Here is a 24,956-nt window from a genome sequence, read left to right as displayed (position 1 = left end):
GTGATTTATTATCGTGTGACTGTTCAGTTAAGCAATGTTGATTTTATATTTCTTCATCAAGTTGACGCAGTGATAGCTTGATCTTGTTGTATTGTTGTTGTGTCCCATTTTTCTTCTTTTTTTTCTTCTTTTTTTCTTGTCTCTTTCTGCAGGTCTAGAAGCAGACTCTTGTTCATTATTGTTTATTTTTGTGGAACCCCCCCCCACCCACCCACCCACCCACTTCCCCCCTTTCTCTCCACCTTTTGTCTTTTCCTTTCTCTTTCACCTCTGACTCCGTGTCTGGTCGGAATTACCAAGCATTCAAAAACAATAACAATAAAGTTTGAAGTATCAGGCGTGAAAAGCAGACGCTTTGATGCTCCACCTGAGAGTAAATCTGTAAGTCTTGTCACCAGCATTCAGACATCAATTCTGTTTGCTTCACAGCCAGACATGACACGGGAAAAACAAACAAACAAACAAAAAAATACTGCAGGCAGATGGTTCTTCAGGTCCGGCATATACTGCTCGTTAGTGTAAGCCGGAGCAGCACTGGGCTGAACTGACTGATACAGCAGGTGAAGTGGCAGGGTCATCATCATTTCATTAGTACACGCCATTGCCTGGTCAATTTTAACACAAATCTTTAGTGTGGACAGGCGGTAGTTAGTCGTCAATAGATCTGGGCGCTCGTAGAGTACATTTTATTATAAATAAGGAACACAGGTTTGGAGCGGAGAGGGAACCAGCACTCTGGTTCCTCGTCTGTTTTAAAATCCTATAAACCACTATGGCTTTCTCCCATCTAAAGCAGTCCAAACTAAAACCACTAAAACCCTTAAAACACTAATGGAGCCAAAAATGAGACGTGGCACAGATCTGGTCTCCCTGTCTTTCTCTCAGTCTCAGTCGAAGTCCTTCTCCAGTGGCAGCATTTCCTTTGTGCTGCACTGGGCTGATGAGGTGATTAGGTCCCAGGCACAAGGAAGAAGGAGGGGAGGTCTCATGATTGCTGTGACTTTGTGGAGGTGGTAGATGGCAGCAATTTTTCCTGAGCTCCCATCTCCAGGTAATATATTTAATATTTTTAACTATAAATGTCAGATGGGGAAAAAGGGAACTAAACACCAATCTAATGCATATTATTGAGCCTTTTATAATATTTTGCCTTATAAAAAGTGAGGCAGTTGAATGCACAGAATATGCATGTGCTGGTGCATGGTCTGGATGGTACAACCTCTGCCTCAATTTGAGCCAGGAAAAACCCTGGATAAAATGGAAATTGTGTCTGAATTTAACTCATACTTTGCAAACAAAGGTCCAAATTTAGCTAATGCAATTAAGAGTAACACGATACAGAATAAAACGCTTGAAAATGGAAGCCAATCTCTTCAATCCATGTTCTTTGGACACAAATAAAAGTGATGTAATGATAAACAAAATGAAAAACTAAACTCCCACTTATTATGAAGGACTTGACTAGGGCTGCACAATATATCACAAATAGATCGTTATCACAATATCAGCATGGGCAATATGCATATCGCAAAGAACAGATAAATGTCGTAATGAATGGTCAGCTCAAATGTTTGCTACACATGATGCATTCTGTCAAACGGAAGCATGAAGTTTTTTTAACAAGTCAAATAGAGCTCTTCGTCCATTTGGCCAATTGGGTGGGTTCTCATATGTTAGATGCCCGCCCCCGAGGCGGACGGCACTTCATTTTGAAGGTTAGCAAACACCTGAGTTAGCTTTGTTCTGCTCTTTCTGCTGATTCTGCTTTTCCCAGGATCCACTGATTGTCTTTTCTTGTGCATTTTCTTTTTCCCATTCCTCACATATTTTGCTTTAGTCATTTTTATGATTTTTTTTGTCATTTATTATTTATTTGTTTTTGATTATTTTTATTCCTGATTTAAGTTTTTATTTATCGCAAGTAATATCGTCATTGCAATATGAATCACTATTCTCGCATATCACAGGTTTTCCTAATATTGTGAAGCCCTAGACTTGACATGTTAGTTGTTTTTTTATTGTTTTTTTACAACAATCGATTGCATAGCCTAACTCTTCACTTATATCTGCAATTTGTCCATCCAAAATGGTACATTTCCAGAAAGAATGAAGTTAGCTAAAGTTATACCAATTCATAAAGCCGGAGACAGACACATATTTGATATTCGTAGACCAGTATCAAAACTATCAGTTCTCCAAACTATTAGAAAAAAGGTTCACCCCCAAATTAGATGACTTTATAGGGAAAAAAACACCTTAAAACTTAATTATTGAGAAAAAGTTTGGGTTTAGAAAGAACAGGTCGACATCTCTAGCCATGACTGAATTTACAAGAAGAAATAATAGAAGCAATAGAAAAGTAAAAAATGAAATAGGGATCTTCATAGACCTAAAAAAGCTTTCGACACCATCGATCTTAGCCCATTACTAACTAAACTGCATCAATATGGAATCAGGGGTTAGGGTTAGGGTTAACCTAAACTCTAAACCCTAAACTCTTCATCCTATACATCAACGATTCATGCAGTTTCAAATATTCTAAAGCTTCTCTTAATCGCAGATAACACAAATATATTCAATTCAGGCACAAATCTAAAATATAATGACATAAAAACAGAAATGGTAAAAATTGAAGAATGGACAAAAGATTTTACAAAAATAAACAAAATCCATTAATTGAAATAAAACCAAATGCATTATGTTTGGCAACAAAAGAAAAAGAAGAAATGATATATCAATCTATGGAAATTTCATAGATAAGGTTAATTAGATTCAATTCTTAGGAGTAAAACTTGATCACAAACTATCCGGGAAACACCATATAAAATGCACAAACCAAAAAATATGCAAAAACATATCGATACTAAACATATCTAAACACTTTTTAACTAAAATAACATTGAAATGCTGTTTCACTCATTGATCACACCATACCTAACCTACTGTGTGGCAACACGTATAAAACTACTACCATATCTCTATCATTTTACAAAAAAGAGCAATAAGAGTCATCATAAAAACATTACAGAGAACATACCGATGCACTGTTTATCCAATCAAACATTTGAAGACACGCACCGTGTTGGTCATATACAAGGTCAAATACAAACCAGTACCAAAAGATATTCATAAATGTTTCAAACCTCATTCAAGAAAGAAACCACAAAGACAACTATCGGATTTTCAACAAATACTCTGTTGAACAACTCTGAAACAAACTAGCTTATCAATAAAAGGTGTTAAACTTTGGAACTCACTGGACAAGGAACTAAAAAACTGTCTGTCACTTTAAAAACAACTACAAAGAAATAAATCATTAACTCATACCAAAACATAACAAACGAATAACTCACGTGACGCAAATGTAACTCATAGCAGGATTACATATCTAACCTTGACTAATCACACAATACTTTACATTATTGAAGTTACAACTCTAGATTCATTGTATTGTTGATTATAAATATAATGTATATAATGCTGTGTATAATTATGCCTAGCCTTGATTTTTAGCTTTTTTTCCAATTCAATTCAAGTTTATTTATAAAGCTTCATATCACGACAAGAGTCATCTCAAGGATCTTCACACAGTAAACATTCCCATACAGGTCAGTTCATTAAGCTAATCAGTAAAAAGTTTCTATATAAGGAACCCAGCAGGTTGCATCGAGTCACTGACTAGTGTCAGAGTCTTTACAGCAATCCTCATACTAAGCAAGCATGCAGCGACAGTGGAGAGGAAAACTCACTTTTAAGAGTGAGAAACCTCCAGACGACCAAGCAGCCATCCACCATGACTCACTGGGGATGGAGAAGACAGAGCAGACACACACACAGCGGGTAAACTAGTTAAGTGGTTAGCAGCAGTGTGCTAGCCGATGGCCCCCTCCATGAGGCCACCACAGCTCAGCAGAACATCATTGTAGCTTCTTCTGGGGAGAAAAACACTTAAAGAAAAATAAAGTTAACAGCTGAAATAGCAGGAAATAATGCAGTTAAAGAGCAGATTGTAGAAGAAAGTGGTCGAGTGTGGAAAGTGGTCAGTGTGTCCTCCAGCAGCTTTTTCATTCCATTTATATTTTAATTCATTGTATTGGTCTAAATGTTTTATTTTTATGCCTTAGCTTAATTCAACATTTTATTTCATTTTTAGATTTTATTCTTATTTTCTCTCATTTTTTATTCCTTTGCATTTTATTTCATTTTTATCCTGCGTAATTGTTTCTGTGTAACATGAGGACACTTGGGATGGACAAAATAACCATCGACTTCAATCCATTCCAATTTCGATTGTTCCATTTCATAACCTATAATTGTACAATGATACTACTATTATGATAATATAAAATCAAAATAAATTCATTCATTTATTTATTCATCTTCAAGCAATAAGAGTCTGGTGTGTGTGTGTGTGTGTGTGTGTGTGTGTGTGTGTGTGTGTGTGTGTGTGTGTGTGTGTGTGTGTGTGTGTGTGTGTGTGTGTGTGTGTGTGTGTGTGTGTGTGTGTGTGTGTGTGAGAGACTGTAGTGTGAAGCGCTATGAGTGTCATTTATCATCTATAACAGGAACAACAGACTTGCTTTAATGTGACACTTTATTTAAAGAAAATGCAGAACAGGGCTTCTGATCGATATCTTCTCCATCATCATCATTACCATCATCCATCCCCCATCATGTCCCCCGTAGACCACAGGAACAGACTTTGTCCGTTTTAGTTCCTGTTTACCCATATAAGGTCTGATTGATCAGGCTGCTCCTGAAGTTAGATTTTATGTTTTAATGCATTCAGTTTCTCTTGTTATCCATCTTCAGCATCCTGCAGACCAGATGGCTGTGTCTGTAGTGACCTCCTCATGCTGAGCCACATGATATTTGTCCTCTGCAGGCTCCTGTAGTTACAGTGAGGGTGACCGAAGCAGCTGGGCCATGGAGGATTCACTCTCATCTAAGATTAATCTGCAGTGGAGCTGCTGGAGGATATAAATATCTGAAGTTGACGTAGCTCCTCCAGCAGCAGATTCAACCTCCTGCCTTTAATGGGACCTATCAGACCATTAGCAGGACTCAGATAGACCTCTCTATAATGCCGCCCCCCAGGGTCAAACTCTGGGAACCGGTGATGGTTGTACCCCATGTGCAGCAGTACCGGGACCAAAGTGAATAGGGTGTGTATGGGGAGCATGAGTGGGTGTCCGGCGTGCATTTTTGTAAGTCTTTGGTTGTATGTGTGTGTGTGAGCTTGAGGGAGGGAGTGTGTGACTGTGTTTGTGTATGACTGTATATGTCAGGTGGGGCCTTTGACTCCTCCTTTCTCCTGGGACTTCTTTTGATGATATAGATCTTTGTCTCCCCTCTCCCTGCCACACCTGGTGTGGAGTGCGGTGCCTTGGTCTCCCTGGGTTGTGGCTCCCGGGTCAGGGAGTTTAAGATTTTTGGCATCTGCCTGACCAATCCCAGTGGCTGCCTGGTGGGGTCTGGGTCCCTGGGCTCTGCTGGGTCCCCGGCGGGGGTGGTCGCCCCTGGGTGTGAACAAAGTAATTCAGATCTATCAGTCTGGTAAAGGTTATAAAGCCATTTCTAAAGCTTTGGGACTCCAGTGAACCACAGTGAGAGCCATTATCCACAGATGACAACAACATGGAACAGTGGTGAACCTTCCCAGGAGTGGGCGGCCGACCAAAATTACCCCAAGAGTGCAGAGACAACTCATCCGAGAGGTCACAAAGGACCCCAGGACAACTTCTAAACAACTGCAGGCCTCACTTGCCTCAATTAAGGTCAGTGTCCACGACTCCACCATAAGAAAGAGACTGGGCAAAAATGGCCTGCATGGCAGATTTCCAAGACGCAAACCACTGTTAAGCAAAAAGAACATTAGGGCTCGTCTCGATTTTGCTAAGAAACATCTCAATGATTGCCAAGACTTTTGGGAAAATACCTTGTGGACTGATGAGACAAAAGTTGAACTTTTTGGAAGGCAAATGTCCTGCTACATCTGGCGTAGAAGTCACATCATTTCAGACAAAGAACATCATACCACAGTAAAATATGGTGGTGGTAGTGTGATGGTCTGGGGTTGTTTTGCTGCTTCGGCAACTGGAAGGCTTGCTGTGATAAATGGAACCATGAATTCTACTGTCTACCAAAACATCCTGAAGGAGAATGTCCGGCCATCTGTTCGTCAATTAAAGCTGAAGCGATCTTGGGTGCTGCAGCAGGACAATGACCCAAAACACACCAGCAAATCCACCTCTGAATGGCTGAAGAACAACAAAATGAAGACTTTGGAGTGGCCTAGTCAAAGTCCTGACCTGAATCCTTTTGAGATGCAATGGCATGACCTTAAAAAGGCGGTTCATGCTAGAAAACCCTCAAATTAAGCTGAATTACAACAATTCTGCAAAGAGGAGTGGGCCAAAATTCCTCCAGAGCTCTGTAAAAGACTCGTAGCAAGTTATCGCAAACACTTGATCGCAGTTATTGCTGCAAGAGGCCCAACCAGTTACTAGGTTCAGGAGGCAATTACTTTTTCACACAGGGCAATGTAGGTTTGGATTTTGTTCTCTCCCTAAATAATAAAAACCATCATTTCAAAACTGCATTTTGTGTTTACTTGTGTTTTCTTTGACTAATGGTTAAATGTGTTAGGTGATCAGAAACATTTTGTGTGACAAACATGCAAAAGAATAAGAAATCAGGAAGGGGGCAAATAGGTTTTCACACCACTGTACACTCCAAATACTCTATAGACACACACAGAATACACCCCAAATACTCTATAGACACACACAGAATACACCCCAAATACTCTATAGATACACACAGAATACACTCTAAATAATCTATAGATATACACAGAATACTCTCCAAATAATCTATAGCTACACACAGTAGCTACACACAGAATACACTCCAAATACTCAAGAAATACACTGAATACACTCCAAATACTCTATAGATACACACAGAATACACTCTAAATACTCTAAAGATACACACAGATCCCCTTCCACTTTGGTTCTTTAATTTTAAATCCATGGTCTGTTTTTATGGTTCCAGTTGTTTGGTTGACTGTATTTTGTATAATTCCATGCTTTCGTTCTTTTTAAACACAGAAACAGTTTTGTTTACCTGTTTTGTAGCTACAGTTTCGCCGACGGCTGCCGGCGTCAGCCTGAAGAAGCCGGCAGCCGTCGGCGAAACTGTAGCTACAAAACAGGTAAACAAAACAGTGTCTGTGTTTAAAAAGAACGAAAGCATGGAATTAGAACCACGACACAGCAAGAACACACCTAAGATGTATTTTGTATACTTTTTATATATATTTTTGTATGACGTGACTATTTGATGCTTGTGTTTTTTTACTATGTGCAGGGCTTTGGTTGGCTATAATGCCATGTTAAAAGCACTTCATAAATAAAAGTGGTGTGGTATTTTCCTGGCTCACCTTAACCCTAGACACACACAGACCAGTGTGGTCCGTGGTCCTGAAGGATGTGATAAAGCCCAGCCCAGCCTGCTTTTACATAGATTATAAATCTGAGTGATGGGTCCAGTCCAGACAGGATTTTGGTAAAACTTCATAAATTAGTGATGCATCGATATATTCGATATTAAGACCTCTGGGTATTGGGCCGATACCGATATCCAATCTTAAGATCACTGTTATGGCCGATAACCGATATGCTGACATTAAGTCTTCTAAAATCAGCTGATTTTGTTTAGAATTAAATTATTAAAGCTGAATTTACGTTATGTACACACACACACACACACACACACACACACACACACACACACACACACACACACGTCACACACACACACACACACACACACACACACACACACACACACACACACATTTATGGTTCTGAGATGACTACAATCACTGTGATATGACTAAACAATTACACATCACCCCCACCCCACCCTCTGAAACCGGCAAACAAATGGAGACAAGATGGAAAACATATCGGTTGTTAATAATGGCCCGGTTTTATTTATCGGACCGATACCGATAAGTTAAAAAATGACTAACAGTGGCCGATACCGATATTGATGCCGATATATTGTCCATCCCTATCATAAATTATATTTAAATTGACATCAGAGGTCCAGTCAGGTTTTATGGGTTCGGATGGGTTCTGCTGGGCTCACTTGGCTCTAACGTTAACCTCTGCCCCCCACACAGCTGGCAGGTGAGCAGCAGGAAAGCCGCCCCCTGCTGAGCCCCTCCGTCGATGACTTCCTGTCGGAGAGCCGCACTGACTCTGCATCCAGCCGACTTGAGACCTCCAACACAGCAAGTATGCTGACCCCAGCTCTGTTCTGGACCTGATCCAGTGTTTGGATCTGGGCTGTTTTTGACTACCATGAGGTTTGGGGGGTTATGTTAAGAGTCAGAGAGGACGTTAGTTCTTGGACCCTGAGTAAATTCCCTCAGAGGCAAAGAGGTTCTTATCCAGTTGGAATCTGCGGGCCAGAACTGTTGCTACTGTAACGTGATGAAGGAGCCATTTCTACCCTAACAGCTGTTTCCTTTTGACACAGTGTCAGTGTGTCTGAAACAGCCTGAAGGTCATACAGTCATTTCTAAACTGTTTACATTCCAGCATGAAGACAGAAGAAAGAAGAATGAACTCTTTTCTTTTGATTAATCAAATAACTATTTTAATAAAGGTAATCCATCAAAGTGTTAGTCAATATAATAAGATGTGACCGACCTGTGAAATTAAAATATTAATTATTTTATTATGATCTTAGAAATGAAGTAATGTAACTTTAAATGTTCCAACAGGACTCATTTCACATGGTGTTAAAAGGACATGACACTTTTTTTTCACTGATCCAATCAGAATCTTACAGATCTGACGGAGGCGTGCTTCTGACGGTGTTTGGTCATTTTCATTCGACAATAAACCATAACATCCGAGGTATAAAATAGATGCCACGTCAGCTCTAATGCAGTTCAAAGCGTTCCAGAGCAAAGTGACAGAGTGGCCAGTCATCAACTTTAACTCTTCAACCGAAAGAACCACGACAAGCTGAGAAAATCCAGTCGCTATAACAACCAGCAACGACAACAGTTCCTTTCAGAATAAAAGCTCCACTGACCCAGTTTGGGTCTGAACAGACGCCAAGAAAAGAGTCGTGTGCCGGCAGTATCTTGAGACGGGTCTGGTCGGAACCGCAGCTCTGCTACCAGCTCGGTGTCCAGAGAGGGTCCGGGTGGACCTCGGCATTCCTGATCTCACAGAGGACTCCCACCAGGCAGGTAGGCGCGGCTTAATGGTGTCTCGTGCAGTTCTGAAACGAACCCAAGCTTATTCCAAACCAACATCTTCAGTTCCCGTCAGAACTAATTGCTTCTTCGGATTTGCGGGTTCTGATTTACATGACACGCCATCCATTCACCGCCTCATCCATTTTTAGTCGCACTATACACTTAGTTCTTAAATAAGCCTAGTTTAATTGTTAGTAATACAATTTCTTAACTTTTAAACTTGACTCGTTCTATTCTGTTGTCTCTGAGTGAATACATAACGGTTACATGATCTCTGCATTAAAAAGACCCAATCTTCTGGTTTAACCAACCCCGATCCGTGAGGCGGATTTCATATTCCCTATGGAATCCCACGCCTTACGGCTCATTAATTAAAATGTAAGAACCTCTCATTTTTCCCTTACACTACCTAATCAGGTGATATATCTGATTCTTTTGCAGTTCTGTCCACCACTCTGGACCTGTTGGACCTCGGTGAGAGCAGCAGCACCAACAAGACCTTCAGGAGGCGGAGCCCTCTAAAGAGGCTGGGGAGCTGCAAGAGTCCTGGCCACAGAAACAGAACCGAGGAGACAGAGCTGACCCAGGTGGAGGGACCAGCTCTTCCCAGAACCCCTGAAAGGATCTCTTTGAACTCAGGTAACTCAGGTTTCTGGATGTGAGTTAAAACCATAGCCAAGTCCTGATTCAGCCCATTTTCACATGAAAACGCATCGCTCTGCAGAACCAGAGCTTCTATCTGAAGCATTACGGTGCTTTCGCTGAACTTAAAGGGGCATTATGGAAGTTTGAAAGCCAAAACATGTAAAGCATTAATACATTTCTTCTTCATACATTCTCCTGCAATGCCCTCGTCCTGTAGAATGAGCCCTGGCATTTTTACTGTGATTGCCTGTTTTTCTGTAAAATCACAGAAAAAGAGAGTTGCTCTGGTCGAGCAGGCTGCTTCTTGTGCGTTCACGCTCAAGCATAGCCCGTAGCATTTGCTATCCGTAGCTTTAGCAGCAGAGAGTGAGGTAGTGCCAACTCAGCGACTTTGTCGCTGTTCCTAACGCCTAGTGATGAACCTAGCTACATTTCTGAGGACCCTTAGCTACTTTCTTCTAGATATTTCCTGCAAATTAGCAACAAAATAGCCATTCTATCCTTCTTATTGCCAAACACAATAACTTCAGTCTTGTCTTTGTTATGCTGAAGGAAGTTTGACTGCATCCAGTCGTTTACTTTTGTTCTAGGCACTGACAGAGTGAGTCCAGTGAACGACAGTCAGTAGGTGATAGGGCTAGGTAGATCTGGGTGTCATCAGCATAGCTATGATAGGAGATGTTGTTATTAAGTATGACCTGACCCAGGGGCAGCATATAGAGATTAAAGAGTACTGGTCCTAGACTTGAGCCTTGGGGGACCCCACATGTCATGGTGATCTGCTTTGATTGGTAGTCCCTAATAGAGACAACATCGCCCCTGTCTTTGAGATAGGACTGGAACCAGCCAAGCACTGTGCCTGATAGTCCCACCCAGTTTGTGAGTCTGTCCAGAATGACGTTGTGGTCCACAGTGTCAAAAGCTGCACTGAGGTCAGGCATCATCAGGACAGATGCCTTACCTGAATCAGTGTTGAGACGACGGTTGTTTATTACCTTGATCAGTGCAGTCTCTGTGCTGTAGTGCTGTCTACAGCCTGACTGAAGACCGCCCATAATGTTATTTGACTCTAAATAGTTGTTTATTGGGGTCATTACCTTCTTTCAATGATGTTTCCATCAGAGGGAGATTAGAGATCGGTCAGTAGTTGTTCAACACTGAGGATCTAGTTTCCTCTTCTGTAGAAAGTTTCACAGCAGCAGTTTTCAGTGGTTTAGGAAAAAGACCTGATGTTAAAGAGCAGATAACAGTTTCCAGTTCCTCAGCTTTTAGGCAACTAGAAACATTTTAGTTTGTAGGCAGGCTGTCCAGACAGCAGGTAGAGGAATTTAGGGTCTTTACTACATCATTCAGTGTTTTAGTACTAATCAGGGTGAAAGTTGGCGTTCTGGCCAGGTTGTTGCTGTGTGGCTGTGTCAGTGGTGGGGTTGTGTTAGTTGATGTAGAGGAATGAATGGCTGCTCTAATGTTTGTGATTATTTCATTGAAGAAAGATGCAAACTCATCACATCTGGTCTGAGATATGAAGTCCGGGGCTCACTGTGCTGGGAGGTTAGTTAGCCTCTCGACTGTAGCAAACAGAACATGGAAACTGTTAATATTATCACTGATGACTTGTGAGAAAAAGGCTTTTCTCGCCCTTTTGTATCTCCATGTTATAAGTACGCAGCTGCATGATGAAGGTCCGATAGAGATCTGGTAGATTACTTTTCCTGAATCGGCGCTCTGCTTTTCTACATTCTCGCTTTGATTAGTAACAGATCTAGAGAACCTCCATGGAGCTTTCCGTTTGCCTGAAAGGAGTTTGACCTTTTCAGGTGTGATGGCGTCAAGGACTTCAAGTGTTTAGAAGTTGAAGCTGGCTAAGAGTGAATCAACACAACTGGATCTTCAGGGTATCCGCGGGGTCTTAAAAGTCTTGAATTTAATTTTGAGATTCCTGCATATATATATATATATATATACACCCTGTGGATGTTGGACGTGTTGATACGTTCATCTGTTCGGTAAACGCTGAAGCAGTGTGGTCACCTATGACCTTTTTTGAGGACAACTGTAGATTGAAGAGTAGCAGGTGAGACTGATATCTCAGAGAAAACACAGAAATGATCAGATAGGCCCACATCTGTAACTACACCGTCTGACACATCATCGTCTGTAGTTAGGATTAGGTCCAGAGTGTGGCCCTGCTGGTGTGTTTGAGCATGGATGTTTTGTTTAAGGTCAAACAACTGTTACACCCCCTCTGAAGGTCTAGGAGGATGAGGGGACTAACACAAGAAAATAGGTGTAGGTGTGTGTGAGTGGATAAAGGACGAGGAGGTTAGAGTAAAAACAAAAGGATTTATTAACAAAAGGTGTCCGCTGCTGAACGGCAAAACAAGGCTTACTAACAATAATGGAAACTAAAAACATAAACAGACTAACTGCTTATGAAAAGGCTATCTGCCAAACTCAAAAAGCAACCTCCTAAACGATAAATATCCTCGGCTCAAAAGTCCTGTGGGGATAAAGGAAAACCACCGAGATCAGAAGACTGTCATTCGGTCAGCTAAATCCTACAAAGAGGATAATTAAGTCAAAATCATGACGGAAGGTTTTACCCTTAGCAAGGCGTGTGAAACATGCTCAGAAAGAACCCAGGCTAATCCTGGATCTTTAGTAAAAACTTTAAACCCCAAAACAGTAACGGTGTAAATAACCTTAAACCCGATTGGTAAATGTCCGTGAGCTAGAGAGAATCTCCGGCTAAACCAGGATCTCCTCAACTGTCTGCTGCGTTCCTCCTTTTAAGTCCTGGGAGCTGCTTGATGGCTGATTCAGATCAGCTGCTGTCTTTGCTGCCATGCCTCTCTCCGAGGTCCTGAAAGGGCGCTGGAGTGTGAGCAGGCTGCTCCTGGCGCTGTCCCTGGTGCTGGATCCTTTGCAGCGGGGACAAAAGGCTCAGGCTGGGATGAGAGGACGGACCGAGGGGGCGAGGGTCGTGACAACAACTCAAGAATATCAAGGACTTGTTCTGCAGATCTGCTGGTAGCATTATCAACATAAATATTAAAGTCACCACTTATGATAAGGTGTGTGTAATCTACAATGATGATAGAAAGGAGGTCAGTAAAATGGCCGATGAAAGTTCTAAAAGACCCTGTTGGTCTATAGATAAGTGTTAATATCTTAGGTGTACATTTAGCTTCGAAGCAAAGATATTCAAAGGAGTCACAGTAACTGCACACTAACTGTTTACAAATAAATCTGTCTCTGAAGAGAGAAGCAACACCTCCTCCCCTCCAATCAGGACGAAGCACATTCAGTCATGTGAAATTGGGGGAACTGGTGCACAGGTGCTACTGGTGCACCAGTGGTGCACTTGGGGATTAGGTGGATAAGGACTCACGGTGAGCAGAGGGGGGAGGAGGAAGGGAGTTGAGGTGTGAGGCTGTTCGTAATCTTCAAGTTTGGGAACTTGCTGGTGAGACATGGTGGTTCGTTAGAGTAGGAAGATGGTGCTGACTGCTGAATGCATTTCTCATGCCTTTCCTTGTTGGGGAAGTAGAACACGAAGCATGTGAGCTAGGGATGCAACGATACCACTTTTTTCCAAACCGACACGATACAGATACTTGGATCTGAGTACTCGCCGATACCGATTACCAATACCGATACCTCTACCACACAAAAAAAGGCAATGATTTGGAATACAGATTTTATTTTCTTCTCTGCTTTCAACAGGAAAAGACTGTGAGGTAGATAAAAAGTAACATATATGAATGGAAATCATCACAAAACTAAAATATTAGGTGAACAGAAATGACAAGTTACAGTGAAGCCATTTTCAAGCAACTGCATTAGTATTGGTTCCTGGTATCAGTTAACTTTTACCGATACCGATACTGGTATTGGCATCGTATCGGTGCCGATACAGATACCAGTATCTGTATTGGTGCATCCCTAATGTGAGCTAGGTTTGAGGTGAAACGTTTAACTCCAGATTTATTCAAACGAATTCCATCGGGCAGAAAAAAGTGTGTGTGATCCCAGAAGAAGTTGAACTGGTGAAAATATGGGATGCTTTCTTTATCACTAGTGGATGACAGCCATTCGTTGAAAGCGTAGATCCGTGAGAAAAGTTCCGCTCCTCTTCTGATAGGTGGATCTAGTCATGTGGTCACCAGCAGCTACACTTGGGCACTGCTGTCAGACCTCCCTGGACGGAGCTTCACAGAGCAGATGGACAATCACCCAAAGCATACTGCAAAAGCAACACAAGACTTTTTTAAGGCAAACGAGTGGAAAGCTGTGCAACGGCCAAGTCACCTGACCTGAATCTGACTGAGCATGCACTTCACTTGCTGAAGACAAAACTGAAGGGAAAACACCTCAAGAACAAGCAGGAACTGAAGACAGGTGCGGTAGAAGCCTGGCAGAGCATCACCGGGGATGCAGCCCAGCGTCTGGTGATGTCTGCGCGTTCCTGACTTCCACCAAGTATTAAAACATTTACGGTTATTATTCTGTCCCATCACTGTTGGTCCTGTAACAGGTGGGAGGCACGGATGCAAACTGCTGTAATTCCTGCACCATTCACCTGATCTGGATGATAAACCCTCAGATTAAAGCTGTTAGGTTTCAGTTCTAATCCACAAATGTCGATGGATGTCCCAGCATTCATGGACTCGACTGCGTACCTTTTAGTTTCTATGACTGCTTCGTAGAAACGTGTTGTAGAAACTCACGATTATGTATCTTTAAGTACGTGTGTGAGTCAGGGAATGCAGATGAGATGTCGTTCAGGGACCCGCGAGGGGAACCTCTGAAAAACGTGTTCCTGAGCTCCAGCTCGTCTTTCAGCTGCAGAAGAGCGGACAGGAAACCAGAGCCGACTGAACAGGAAACCGGAGCCGACAGGACAGGAAACGGTGTCGCTTCTCTTTGCTGAGTAATTTCTAAGTTCTTTGCTTCTATGATGACCTTGTGAGAGCAGACAAAAACCCAACATCAGCTGTTTCACTACTTTTACACCGTTGCTGTGTTTTAGAGTCCTACTCAGGTTGTCATGGCAACAGAGCTCAGGTCAGCTGGTGGGCCTCGTTTAGCTAAAAGCTCCAAAGTCATCGAGTCATAAAACTAACGCTCTAATCTCAGCTTTTACTTTAATGAGAGCTTCCTGTTTTAGGTGCTTACACACACACACACACACACACACACACACACAGAGCTTGACAGAAATCCTCCGGCTTGTGTTGTTTTGCTTTCAGTCCGTCTGTCGTCTCCTCTGGACAAGTGGGACGAGGTCCACCAGGAGGTCTCAGAGGACAGAAGGTTCAGGAGGAGATGTGGGACAGGATGCACCTCCCACCACTCGTCAAGTGAACTGCTGTGGTAAACACACTCGTACCCTGGCAGTAAAACATCTGGACGAGGCTAGCCTTTGTTGTTTTGGTTTCAAGGAATAAAATGAGCAGCCAGGCGTTGACCCCACTAGCTGTCACAAGCAGAGGGGCCTGTAGGGGGTGCTAACTGGCTGTCTGCCCCTCCTCAGGTCTGCAGAGTTTAGAACCGTTCCTCTGAAGAAGAACACCTTTGATGTCCACAGCTTGGACGACCTGGACTTCATGTCTTCTACACAGGTCAGCCTCTTTCTGTGGTAAGACTAGAAAACCAGGTCAGACTAATAAACCCTGAAATCCTGTGTGTAGTTCAGGGACCTTGGGACATAGCAGCGCTCCCTGCTGACTCTGAGCTGCTGACAGAAGCAGCTGATGTAGTTTTATCTGCTGTTTGTGTGTGTGTGTGTGTGTGTGTGTGTGTGTGTGTGCGTGCGTGCGTGCGTGCGTGCGTGCGTGCTTGCAGGACTGCAGTGTGTCGAGACATCGAAGACGGACCCGATCTCTGCTGGTCAGAAACGAGTCTTTGGAGGACGAGTTCGTCCGAGCCAAGGCTGCGGTTGAGGTAAACTCACGTGTCTCGTCTCATCTTCCTTTTAAAGGCAACGCTGGCATTGGAGTTTGGTGCTCACCCTGTATCTGGAGGGTTGCAGGTTTGAGCCCCGTCCACCACAGCTGTTGTGTCCTTTGGAAGACGCTTCACCCTCCTTGGCTGCTGGTGATGGTCAGAGGGACCGGTGGTGCCTGTGTTTGGCAGCATAGTCTCTGTCCCCCAGAGCAGCTGTGGCTATGATGTAGCTCATCTCTGTGTGTGTGTGTGTGTGTGTGTGTGTGTGTGTGTGTGTGTGTGTGTGTGTGTGTGTGTGTGTGTGTGTGTGTGTGTGTGTGCTGCAGTCAGACACGGAGTTCTGGGATAAGATGCAGTCAGAGTGGGAGGAGCTTGCTCGGAGGAACTGGCTGGAGGAGTCAGATAGTCAGAGGCCAGCCCTGCCCGCTTTCTCACCTGTAGAGCAGGTAAGTCTGATGTTGTCTAACTGAACCTCTAAAACAGCAGGTGTGTCAGACGTCCACTCCTTCAGGAACTAGACCGGGCCGGTTTTCCCAGCATGCATCACTGTGGAATGACAGATTATCAGCCTGTAGGCGTTAATCTGCAGCATTAATCCTCTGGTCTGAGATCAGCTTCCCAGAAGGCCGAGCAGCGGTAATCCTGCTCTAATCCCATCCTTTCTCAGGTGTTACATCACCATGGTGATAGAGAAGCTGCACTGATGTCAAACATCTGTTCATACGTGTAAGCAGACCTCAGATCAGCTGTTTTAAATTAAAAGCTCACTGCTGCTGTTTCACAATCTAAAGGTATTTTTTTTATTACTTATTTTTTATTCACGTTTTCTATCAGCATTTACAGTGTAAGGATACTTCATTCATACATTATTACACATTTGTTCTCATATCAATGTCCTTGTTCTTCAGCATCTGTGGTGGCGTCTTCTCCTTTTCGGCTTTGGTAGTCAGACCACTCGTCCCATTTTGCCTCAAACTGCGACTCTTGTAATCTCAGTTTATGTCTGACTTTCTCTATTACAAAAATCTCGTGTACCATGCATATCCATTGTTCCACAGTCGGAGGGTCTACTTTGTACCACATTCTGGTAATTGTTTTTTTAATGGCTGACAGTAATACTTTAACTTGATATTCATCTTCTTTTTGTATTATATCTCGTATTAAATTTCTCAAGTACAGTATCTTACATGTTTTTGGTATCCCATATCCTATTATTTTTTGTATGTTCCTCCATAACCTGTCCCAGTACCCCTCCAACTTGTGACAGGACCAAAATATATGCGTATTGTCCGCATTCACGTGCCCACGGGCTCTCCAACATGGCTGCTGCGCGGACATCACCCCTTTCATGATCTTTGGGGTTCTAAAGAATCTGACCAAGTTTTTCCAGTTGGATTCTCTCCAGCTCCTGGAGCTAGTGGAGGGGTGCTGCGTTTTACAGATATTGAGCCACTCCTCCTCTGTTATTTGTTCTTTTAATTCCTGTCCCCCCTCCTTTTTTTTATATAGAGGGAAGAGGACTTTCTACATGTCATCAAACTTTTATACAGGATTGAAATTACTCTACATTTTTTCCCCTCATATGCTCTCTGGAATGACCCCACAATCGCATAATTAGTCCCAGTTTTTATCTTTTTCACATAGTAATCCTTTATTTGTAAGTAACGATATTGTTCGTTGTTGTCCAGTCCAAATCTGTTACTTAACTTTTCAAAACTCTGCAGCTTACCTCGTTCAACCATTGTGCATATTGCTGTAATCTTTTTTTTTTTTTTTGGACCACTGTATGAACCCGCTATCATTCATCCCAGGCTTAAGCCTGTCATCAAATGCAAACCAACTCAATTTCCTTGTTTCTTTCTCTAGTTTATATCCACCACAACCGTGTTCCACATCTCAATTGTATTTTTGGTTATGACATTCAGTTGATTCCCTATCTTTCCCCGTAGATCTTTGTATGCTATCAAGTTTCGTACTTCGGTGTTCTTCTGTTCCATTTCTATACTCTTCCATTTGAGGTTGATTCATCATTACATCAATGTATCAAGGGTCTAATTTGAGCAGCATAGTAATATTCTTCGAGGCTTGGCAGAGCCAGTCCTCCCTTGTCTTTTGGAAGCTGCAGAGTTTTGTACCTAATCCTAGGTTTTTTTCCTCCCCATATGAACCTCGATATCCGTCTGTTCCATTCAGTAAACTGCTGTGGTGGGATTTTCACTGGCAGAGCCTAAAACAGGTATAAAAGTCTCGGTAGTATATTTATCTTCATTATTTCTATCCTTGAGCTGAAGTCCAAAAAGATGTCAGACCATTTCTCCAAATCTTAACGGATTTCTTGACTTATTTTAGTATAGTTTGCATCATATGGTTTGTCTATTCTTTTTGTAACATTTACTCCCAAGTACCTTATCGATTTGGCCTTCCAATTAAGTTTAAATGTCTCCATCACTTGAGGCGGGGAGTAATTTATCTGCGTTTTTTGTTATTTTGTAGCCTGAATATTTTCCGTAAGTTTCCAGTATAGCCTAATGAGTTTTGTGGGCTGTTTTAACAAAGTATTATGTCATCTGCGAATAGTCCTATCTTATGTTCCCTCCTTCCTATTTCTACCCCTTTAATTTCTTCCTCTTGTCTAATCATTTGGGCTAGTGGTTCAATAAATAATGCGAACAAACTCGGGGAGAGACTACACCCCTGTCGTACCCCCCTTTTTAGTGTAAAGCTTTTTGTCAAACTACCATCCTTGCCTTAAGTTCTTGGTACAACGACCTGAAACAATTCACCAATTTCTCATTAGATCCAAACTTTTCCAGAACCTTGTAGAGAAATACCCAATTCACACTATCAAAAGCCTTTCGGCATCGATGCTTACTAGAATCGCGCTGTCCCCCTTGTTTTTGATATTTTCTATAACGTGTAAACTTCTTATGTTATCTTGTGTTTGTCTATCTTTAATAAAGCCGGTTTGGTCTTCCTCTATCAAATCTTGAATAAGTGTTTCTATTCTTTTGGCTATAATTGAAGTATACAGTTTATAATCCACATTTAGCAGTGAGATGGGTCTGTAATTACTGTAGTATTCCTTGTCTTTGCCTTCCCTTGGAATAATCAAGACTGTGGCTTCCTTCCAAGTGTGTTCTGGAGTATTGGGGTTAACTCTTCCTCGAATGTTTTGTAGAAGGAGGCTCCCAATCCATCAGCTCCTGGTGACTTTCCTGATTTTGTCTGCCCAATTGCTTCTGTAATCTCCTTCGTTGTAATCTCTGCGTTTAATGTTGCATTCTGTTTTGAGCCTATTGTTGGTAAATCTAAATTGTCGAAAATTCCCCTCAAATGTTCCTCACCTGCTGAATTTCGTTGTGAATATAAATGATTGAAGTATTTTTCGAACACTCTTTCCATTTCTTCTGGTTCATATAGGATTTTGTCAGTCGCAGGGTCTCTTATTTTATGTATATTAGTCATTCACAATCAAAAGGTTTTAATGTGAAATATGAGTTGGAAGTGACTCAGGGCAGGTCTTTGCCTCACCCACACCTGGTCTACACCTACCTGGTTCTGGTCTGGGCACCTGGGACCAGAACCCAGACTCCAACATGCTCTCAGCTGTTGGGCCCAGAGTGCATGATGGGACAACGCCCGTTAAACAGCAGTCATGTGACCTGCTTGTGTTTTAAATTCAACGTTAGGGATGTTGGGATCACGTTATTGGTTCCGAGACGTTGAATGTCAGCTGATACCAGGAGAACACATCCAAGTTGTTTCTTTATTTCAGTATTTATGGCTCCTTAATCTGCTCTTTTTACCAATTTCATTTTTATATTTTTGAATCATTTAAAAACATCTTTTAATTTGTAAAATGTTTTGTTCTTGTGAAGCGTCTGGTGATTTTTCTGTGGAGAGGCACTTTACAAAAGATCATTCATCTGCCAGAAGACACCGCCCACTCGCTGACGTCAGGCTCACTTTTCTCTGCACGACACCTGTAACTCAAACCACGGCTCCAGGCGACATTTAGCTCATTTTTAGCGTATCTTTCCGTGTCGGCTGGCAAACTGGCAGTATTGTTGTTTAACTAGCTGTGGCCCTGGCTCAGACCCGTAGTGACTATGGTTTTCCTCTGCCTTCACTGGCCGGTTTGAAATCTGACCAAACAGCAGACATTTTTTCTCTCCTGAGGCGAGAAACCAGCTCAGAGGCTTTGTGGGGTGGGTGTCCGCCCTGAGACTGGGAGATCGTGGGTTCAAAACCCAGTCGGGTCAGACTGCCTCCCTGTTTGACCCTCAGCATTAAGGGGTTGGATTGGGGGGCTGATGGTTCCTGAGCGCAGCTTTGTCTGCAGCTCACCGCTCCCCCATGGGATGGGTCACATGCAGATGTAGTTTCACCACACCGGTCTGTGAGAACTAGTTAGACTTTAACATGTTAGCTCTGCGTTAGCCTGCTAGCTAACAGCCAGGTGTCTGAATTCATGGCTGCCACATGATCAGATCAGAGTTGAAGCTTTTGTGATTTGGTCTTCAGGGTTTCTGCTTCAGCACCAACAACCCTTTCAGGGACCAGCCCAACGTCTTTGCCGAGGCTCAGGAGAAGGCTCGAGAGGGAGACCTGAATACCACCGTCCTGCTGCTGGAAGCTGCCATCCTGCAAGACCCGCAGGACGCTGAGGTGACCCCACCACCACGGTCCCGGTCCCCTTCTCTGGTCCAGCTGGACATCAGGGTTCCTGTAGGCCCAGAGGTGAAGCTGGAGGGAGCTGAAGGTCTTGGTTCTGTTGCAGTAAAACGTTACCTTGTGTGCGGTACGGCAAGCTGTTAAGGCATATAATGCACTTTTTCTAAATAGATAATGGCTGACCATTTGCGTTTTTATTGGTCAATCTTAGGGTCGTTTTTCCGTACTACTGTAGGACCACACCTCTACAGCGGACCACAGCCGCCCTGCATGTTGAGCGTTGATCCAAAGCTCATGACCGTCGGTGAGCCCTGGCTTGGCTCCAGCTTCACCAACCAAACTGCCCGGTCTCCATATTCATTTAGAGTTTTGGTGATGTTTCTTAACCCAGCTGGGAGAATTCTTCTGCAGGACAATGTGACACCTACCTTAAACGTCACATGTCCTGATATGAAGCTCCTCCCCTTTCTCCATACCATGTTTATTACAGAGCACATTTGAAAACAGCTGACCAAAGGATCATGGATGCTCCGTAGTTACAGGTTAAAGAAAAACAGCAAGGTATAATATCTAAACCGAGAGGAGGGGAAGCAGCACTGCACAAACGCCATTGATCAGATCAAAAGGGCCGTTGGTGGGGCTTAACTGGCCGTGTCACAGCATCCGGAAGTGTTTGTAAGGAATCTTCTTGTGTGTTTAGGCATGGCAGCTGCTGGGAATGACTCATGCAGAGAACGAGAATGAGCCAGCTGCGATTGTGTCCCTGCAGAGGTCGTAGGTTTTCCTCATCAACATCAGATCGGTAAATGATTATTGTCCAAGGGGGAGGAAGGTAAACGTTAACTGCTCACTTTCTGCAGGTGTCTGGAGCTCCGCCCCCACAATCTGCCAGCCCTCATGGCACTCGCCATCAGCTTCACTAATGGCGGTGCACAGCAAGAGGCCTGTGGCGCTCTACGACGCTGGATCAGCCACAACCCACGATACAAAGACCTGGTTCAGAGAGACTTGCTACAGGGTTCCCCACTGACCCCACGCAGGGGCCCCCACCGCTCCACCCTAACCAGGTAAGAAAACTTATCCTGGGCCTTAGCAACAGTTGCTTTGGAGAGATCTCCATTTAGATCCTGATGAGATGTTTAATGAGACTGGCTGGGCGACTGATCATAGAAGTTTTCCTGCCTGCAGTCCCTGAACCCTCTGTTAACTTTAACCAGGTGACTTAATTTCTTATGAATTGTTCAGGGAGAAATGGCAGAACTATGATGAGGCGATTACGAACGCTGGCGATATCTTTGCCGCCTCGGGTAATACAGTGCCTAGTCACAGCAAGTCATCTCAAGGCACTTCACTAAAGGTTAACCCTACTCAGAGCAGCTGGGCCCGACCGCTGTTCCCAAGGGCACGGTTCAGTATTTTTAGTCCCTGCTCCATTGAGGTACCTGGCAAGGCTGAGTTGGGCCGCTGATTGGCTAGGGGGCGGAGTCACTGGTTGCTCCAGAGTTTGTGGTCTGCTGTTTGACTGCCGGCAGCCATTTCCTGGTTCTTTGTCTGACAAAAGCCATAAAACTGAGCTAAATGACAGCAACACCATGCTTCTGTGGAGCGTACAGGTTACCTTCCACTGTTGACTGATCACCTCTTGCTGTTCTGTCATGAGTGAAAGTCGCAGCCCCCTACCCCCGAACACCATTGTAGCTTCTTCTGGGGAGAAAATCACTTAGAGAAAAAATATCAGGAAATAATGCAGTTTAGGAACAGATTGTAGAAGAAAGTAGTCGAGTGTGGAGAGTGGTCAGTGTGTCCTCCAGCAGTCTAAGCCTATAGCAGCATAACTACAGAGATAACCGAGCTGGAGGCAGGGCAATGAACACTTAACTACATTCTGTGGACTTCCTGATAGTAGTGAATTACAGCAATCTAGTCTTGTATTAAATACATGAACTTGGGGCGACGGTGGCACAGGAGTACAGCTACCCTCGTAATTGGAAGGTTGCAGGTTAGAGTCTCGCTCAGCCTGTCGTGTCCCTGGGCAAGACACTTAACCCCCTCGCCTGCTGGTGGAGGTCGGAGGAACCGGTGGTGCCAGGGCTCGGCAACCTCGCCTCTGTCAGTGCGTCCCAGGGCAGCTGTAGCTACATCGTAGCTCATCACCACCAGCGTGTGAATGGGTGAATGACTGATTGTGTTGTAAAGCACCTTGGGGGGTTTCAGGACTCTAGAAGGCGCTATGTCAAATACAGACCATTTATCAAAAATGCAAGAACTCAGTTAGACGGCTGTCATTCTGGCCATTAAGTGCAGGCTGACGATGACCTGTAGCAAAACGGTTCAAGTGTGTTATTAATGAGCTCTTTATGGATGTGTGAACCTAATAACGTGGTAAGCAAATATTCTAAAAACTGTTTCAACCACTATTTCACACAGCGTATGTACGGAGAGGAAGCGCGCGAGCTGGAAAGTTGGTCGCTTAGCAACGTCGACGCTGTCCGTTATCTGCGGGAAAACGTTACCATGTGAACAATAGTTGTCAAATTAACAGCATGTGGGAAACAAAGACAAAAACAGCTATATCTATTTTTTCATACATTATTTTATGGAAATTATAACAGAAAAAAGTTGGAGAAGGCAGGACAACTTGAGATCCATCCAAGTAAAGTTATTACATATTAAAATATGAAAAGAGTCTAAATGACTGAATTTACACTTTTGACTTCATGAAATTAGCTTTGTTCGTTTTGCTTCTGAGTTTGCATTTATTAGTGAATATTGAGCATGTTTTTGGAACTGTGTTGTTGTAGTGACCCCGCCCACTGTGGAGCAGGCAACGAGTGAGGTGCATTGTGGGTAGCTGGTTTTCAGTAGTTTTGTTCTATTTTGGTGTGTGTTCGGGTGTTTTGTCGGCGTTCTACTACTAGGTTTGTTGTCAGTCTCTTGTTTAATCTTCTGATGCTGATATTTTTGGTTGGTGTTAATTTTGCGTGAGTAGCAGTTCCATTTCGAGGAATGGGACCGCGGTGCCGTTCAGTAAAGAAGTTCACTGTAATTGCTAGTTCCAGTGTATTTGCTCTTGCTGGGTGGTAGCAGTTAGCACTTTGCTCCGCCCATTGCGTTGGCAGCCTCTAACATTAAAAAGTGGGCTTGTTACTCATATGCACTTTCCCACAGTAGGGCAAATGTTTTGGCAGACAAGGTCTTACTGGCACATCTGTTAAAATGTGCTGTGCCATAAAACAATTCACCAGTCACCACTGCTTCTAATCTTGGCAATATCCTACAAACCGGTGTAACGTGGGATTTAAATGACATGTCCTGGTCACAGATAACACAGACGCTCCTTACTTTGTTCTTGGACGATAATTTATTTATTATGCACTTAACATACATGGAGTGACCAAAGGCCTGTGCATAAATAAAGCCAAATAATAAAACATATTTAGCACTAATAAAAACAGCTTGATGGTTTCTGCTCACGCAGTAATACAAGACCCGTCCATGGTCGAAGCCACCCTAACAATTACATGGTTCCACAGCTGGAAAAGCCCCCCCGCGTCAGCAGATCAGTCCTGGAAACATCTAAGTGCTGCTTGTCAAATTTAAACCCATTATCAAAGAGCACCCCAGATACATAACAGAACAGTTAAAGACCAATGGAAATGCTGCGTTCTGAGAGAAGGTCCTTCAGCTCAGGCTGAAAAGTCTAAAACATTTTGTTCCATCTAAGCTCTACTTTCAGCTGAACAGTTCACCAGGTTTTGCGCTGAGTGACTACTAGTTGACCCTGATGGGAGGGAAATTTGCTGGGAATCATAAGCCGCTTACACATCGGGGCTGAATGGTGAGTTTGGTCTGGAACAGGCAGTGTAGTGTTGAAGGGTATTAATTATGGGATGTAGAAGGTGAGTAGTTTAAGAATAATCACGGGGACAAAAACAAGATGGAGATTTGTAATGTTTTGGCATTTCGTATTCATACAGCACAGAGCTGCAGGACCTGCTGCAGCTCTTCCAAGAAGCGGCTCTGCTGAATGTGGACGGTGTGGACCCAGACCTGCAGACTGGACTGGGAGTCCTCTACAACCTGGTATCAGACTATGACAGAGCTGTGGAGGCTTTCAGCGCCGCACTGTCCGTCAGGCCGCAGGTACCATGTTAGTCTGAAAGGAGTCTGCTTAGGAGACATTTAGGTCAAACTTGTGGAATGATGTCATGATGACATCACTCATCTTTCCCTCCTCAGGATTACCTGCTGTGGAACCGTCTGGGGGCGACACTGGCTAACGGCAACCGCTGTGAGGAGGCAGTTGAGGCGTACACACAAGCACTGGAGCTGCAGCCTGGATTCATCCGGTCCAGATACAACCTGGGCATCAGCTGCATAAACCTGGGGGCCCTCAGGTAAA

At 43.4% G+C, this 24,956-nt stretch overlaps 1 protein-coding gene across 1 annotated transcript in view; it reads left to right on the top strand.

Moving 5' to 3' along the window:
• LOC107374170 (PEX5-related protein) overlaps positions 1–24,956 on the top strand; it is a 52,095-nt gene that overhangs the window by 7,095 nt on the left and 20,044 nt on the right. The window contains exons 2-12 of the mRNA XM_054743894.2: positions 8,195–8,309; positions 9,728–9,925; positions 15,184–15,307; positions 15,468–15,555; positions 15,779–15,877; positions 16,207–16,326; positions 20,405–20,548; positions 21,255–21,325; positions 21,415–21,621; positions 24,532–24,697; positions 24,794–24,951. Of these exons, the coding sequence (XP_054599869.2) occupies positions 8,195–8,309; positions 9,728–9,925; positions 15,184–15,307; positions 15,468–15,555; positions 15,779–15,877; positions 16,207–16,326; positions 20,405–20,548; positions 21,255–21,325; positions 21,415–21,621; positions 24,532–24,697; positions 24,794–24,951 (1,490 nt within the window). The remainder of the gene's footprint in view (positions 1–8,194; positions 8,310–9,727; positions 9,926–15,183; positions 15,308–15,467; positions 15,556–15,778; positions 15,878–16,206; positions 16,327–20,404; positions 20,549–21,254; positions 21,326–21,414; positions 21,622–24,531; positions 24,698–24,793; positions 24,952–24,956) is intronic.

The sequence above is a fragment of the Nothobranchius furzeri genome, chromosome 11, assembly GCF_043380555.1.
Source record: "Nothobranchius furzeri strain GRZ-AD chromosome 11, NfurGRZ-RIMD1, whole genome shotgun sequence".
Taxonomy (NCBI): domain Eukaryota; kingdom Metazoa; phylum Chordata; class Actinopteri; order Cyprinodontiformes; family Nothobranchiidae; genus Nothobranchius; species Nothobranchius furzeri.
This window is presented reverse-complemented; position numbering and strand designations above follow the sequence as displayed.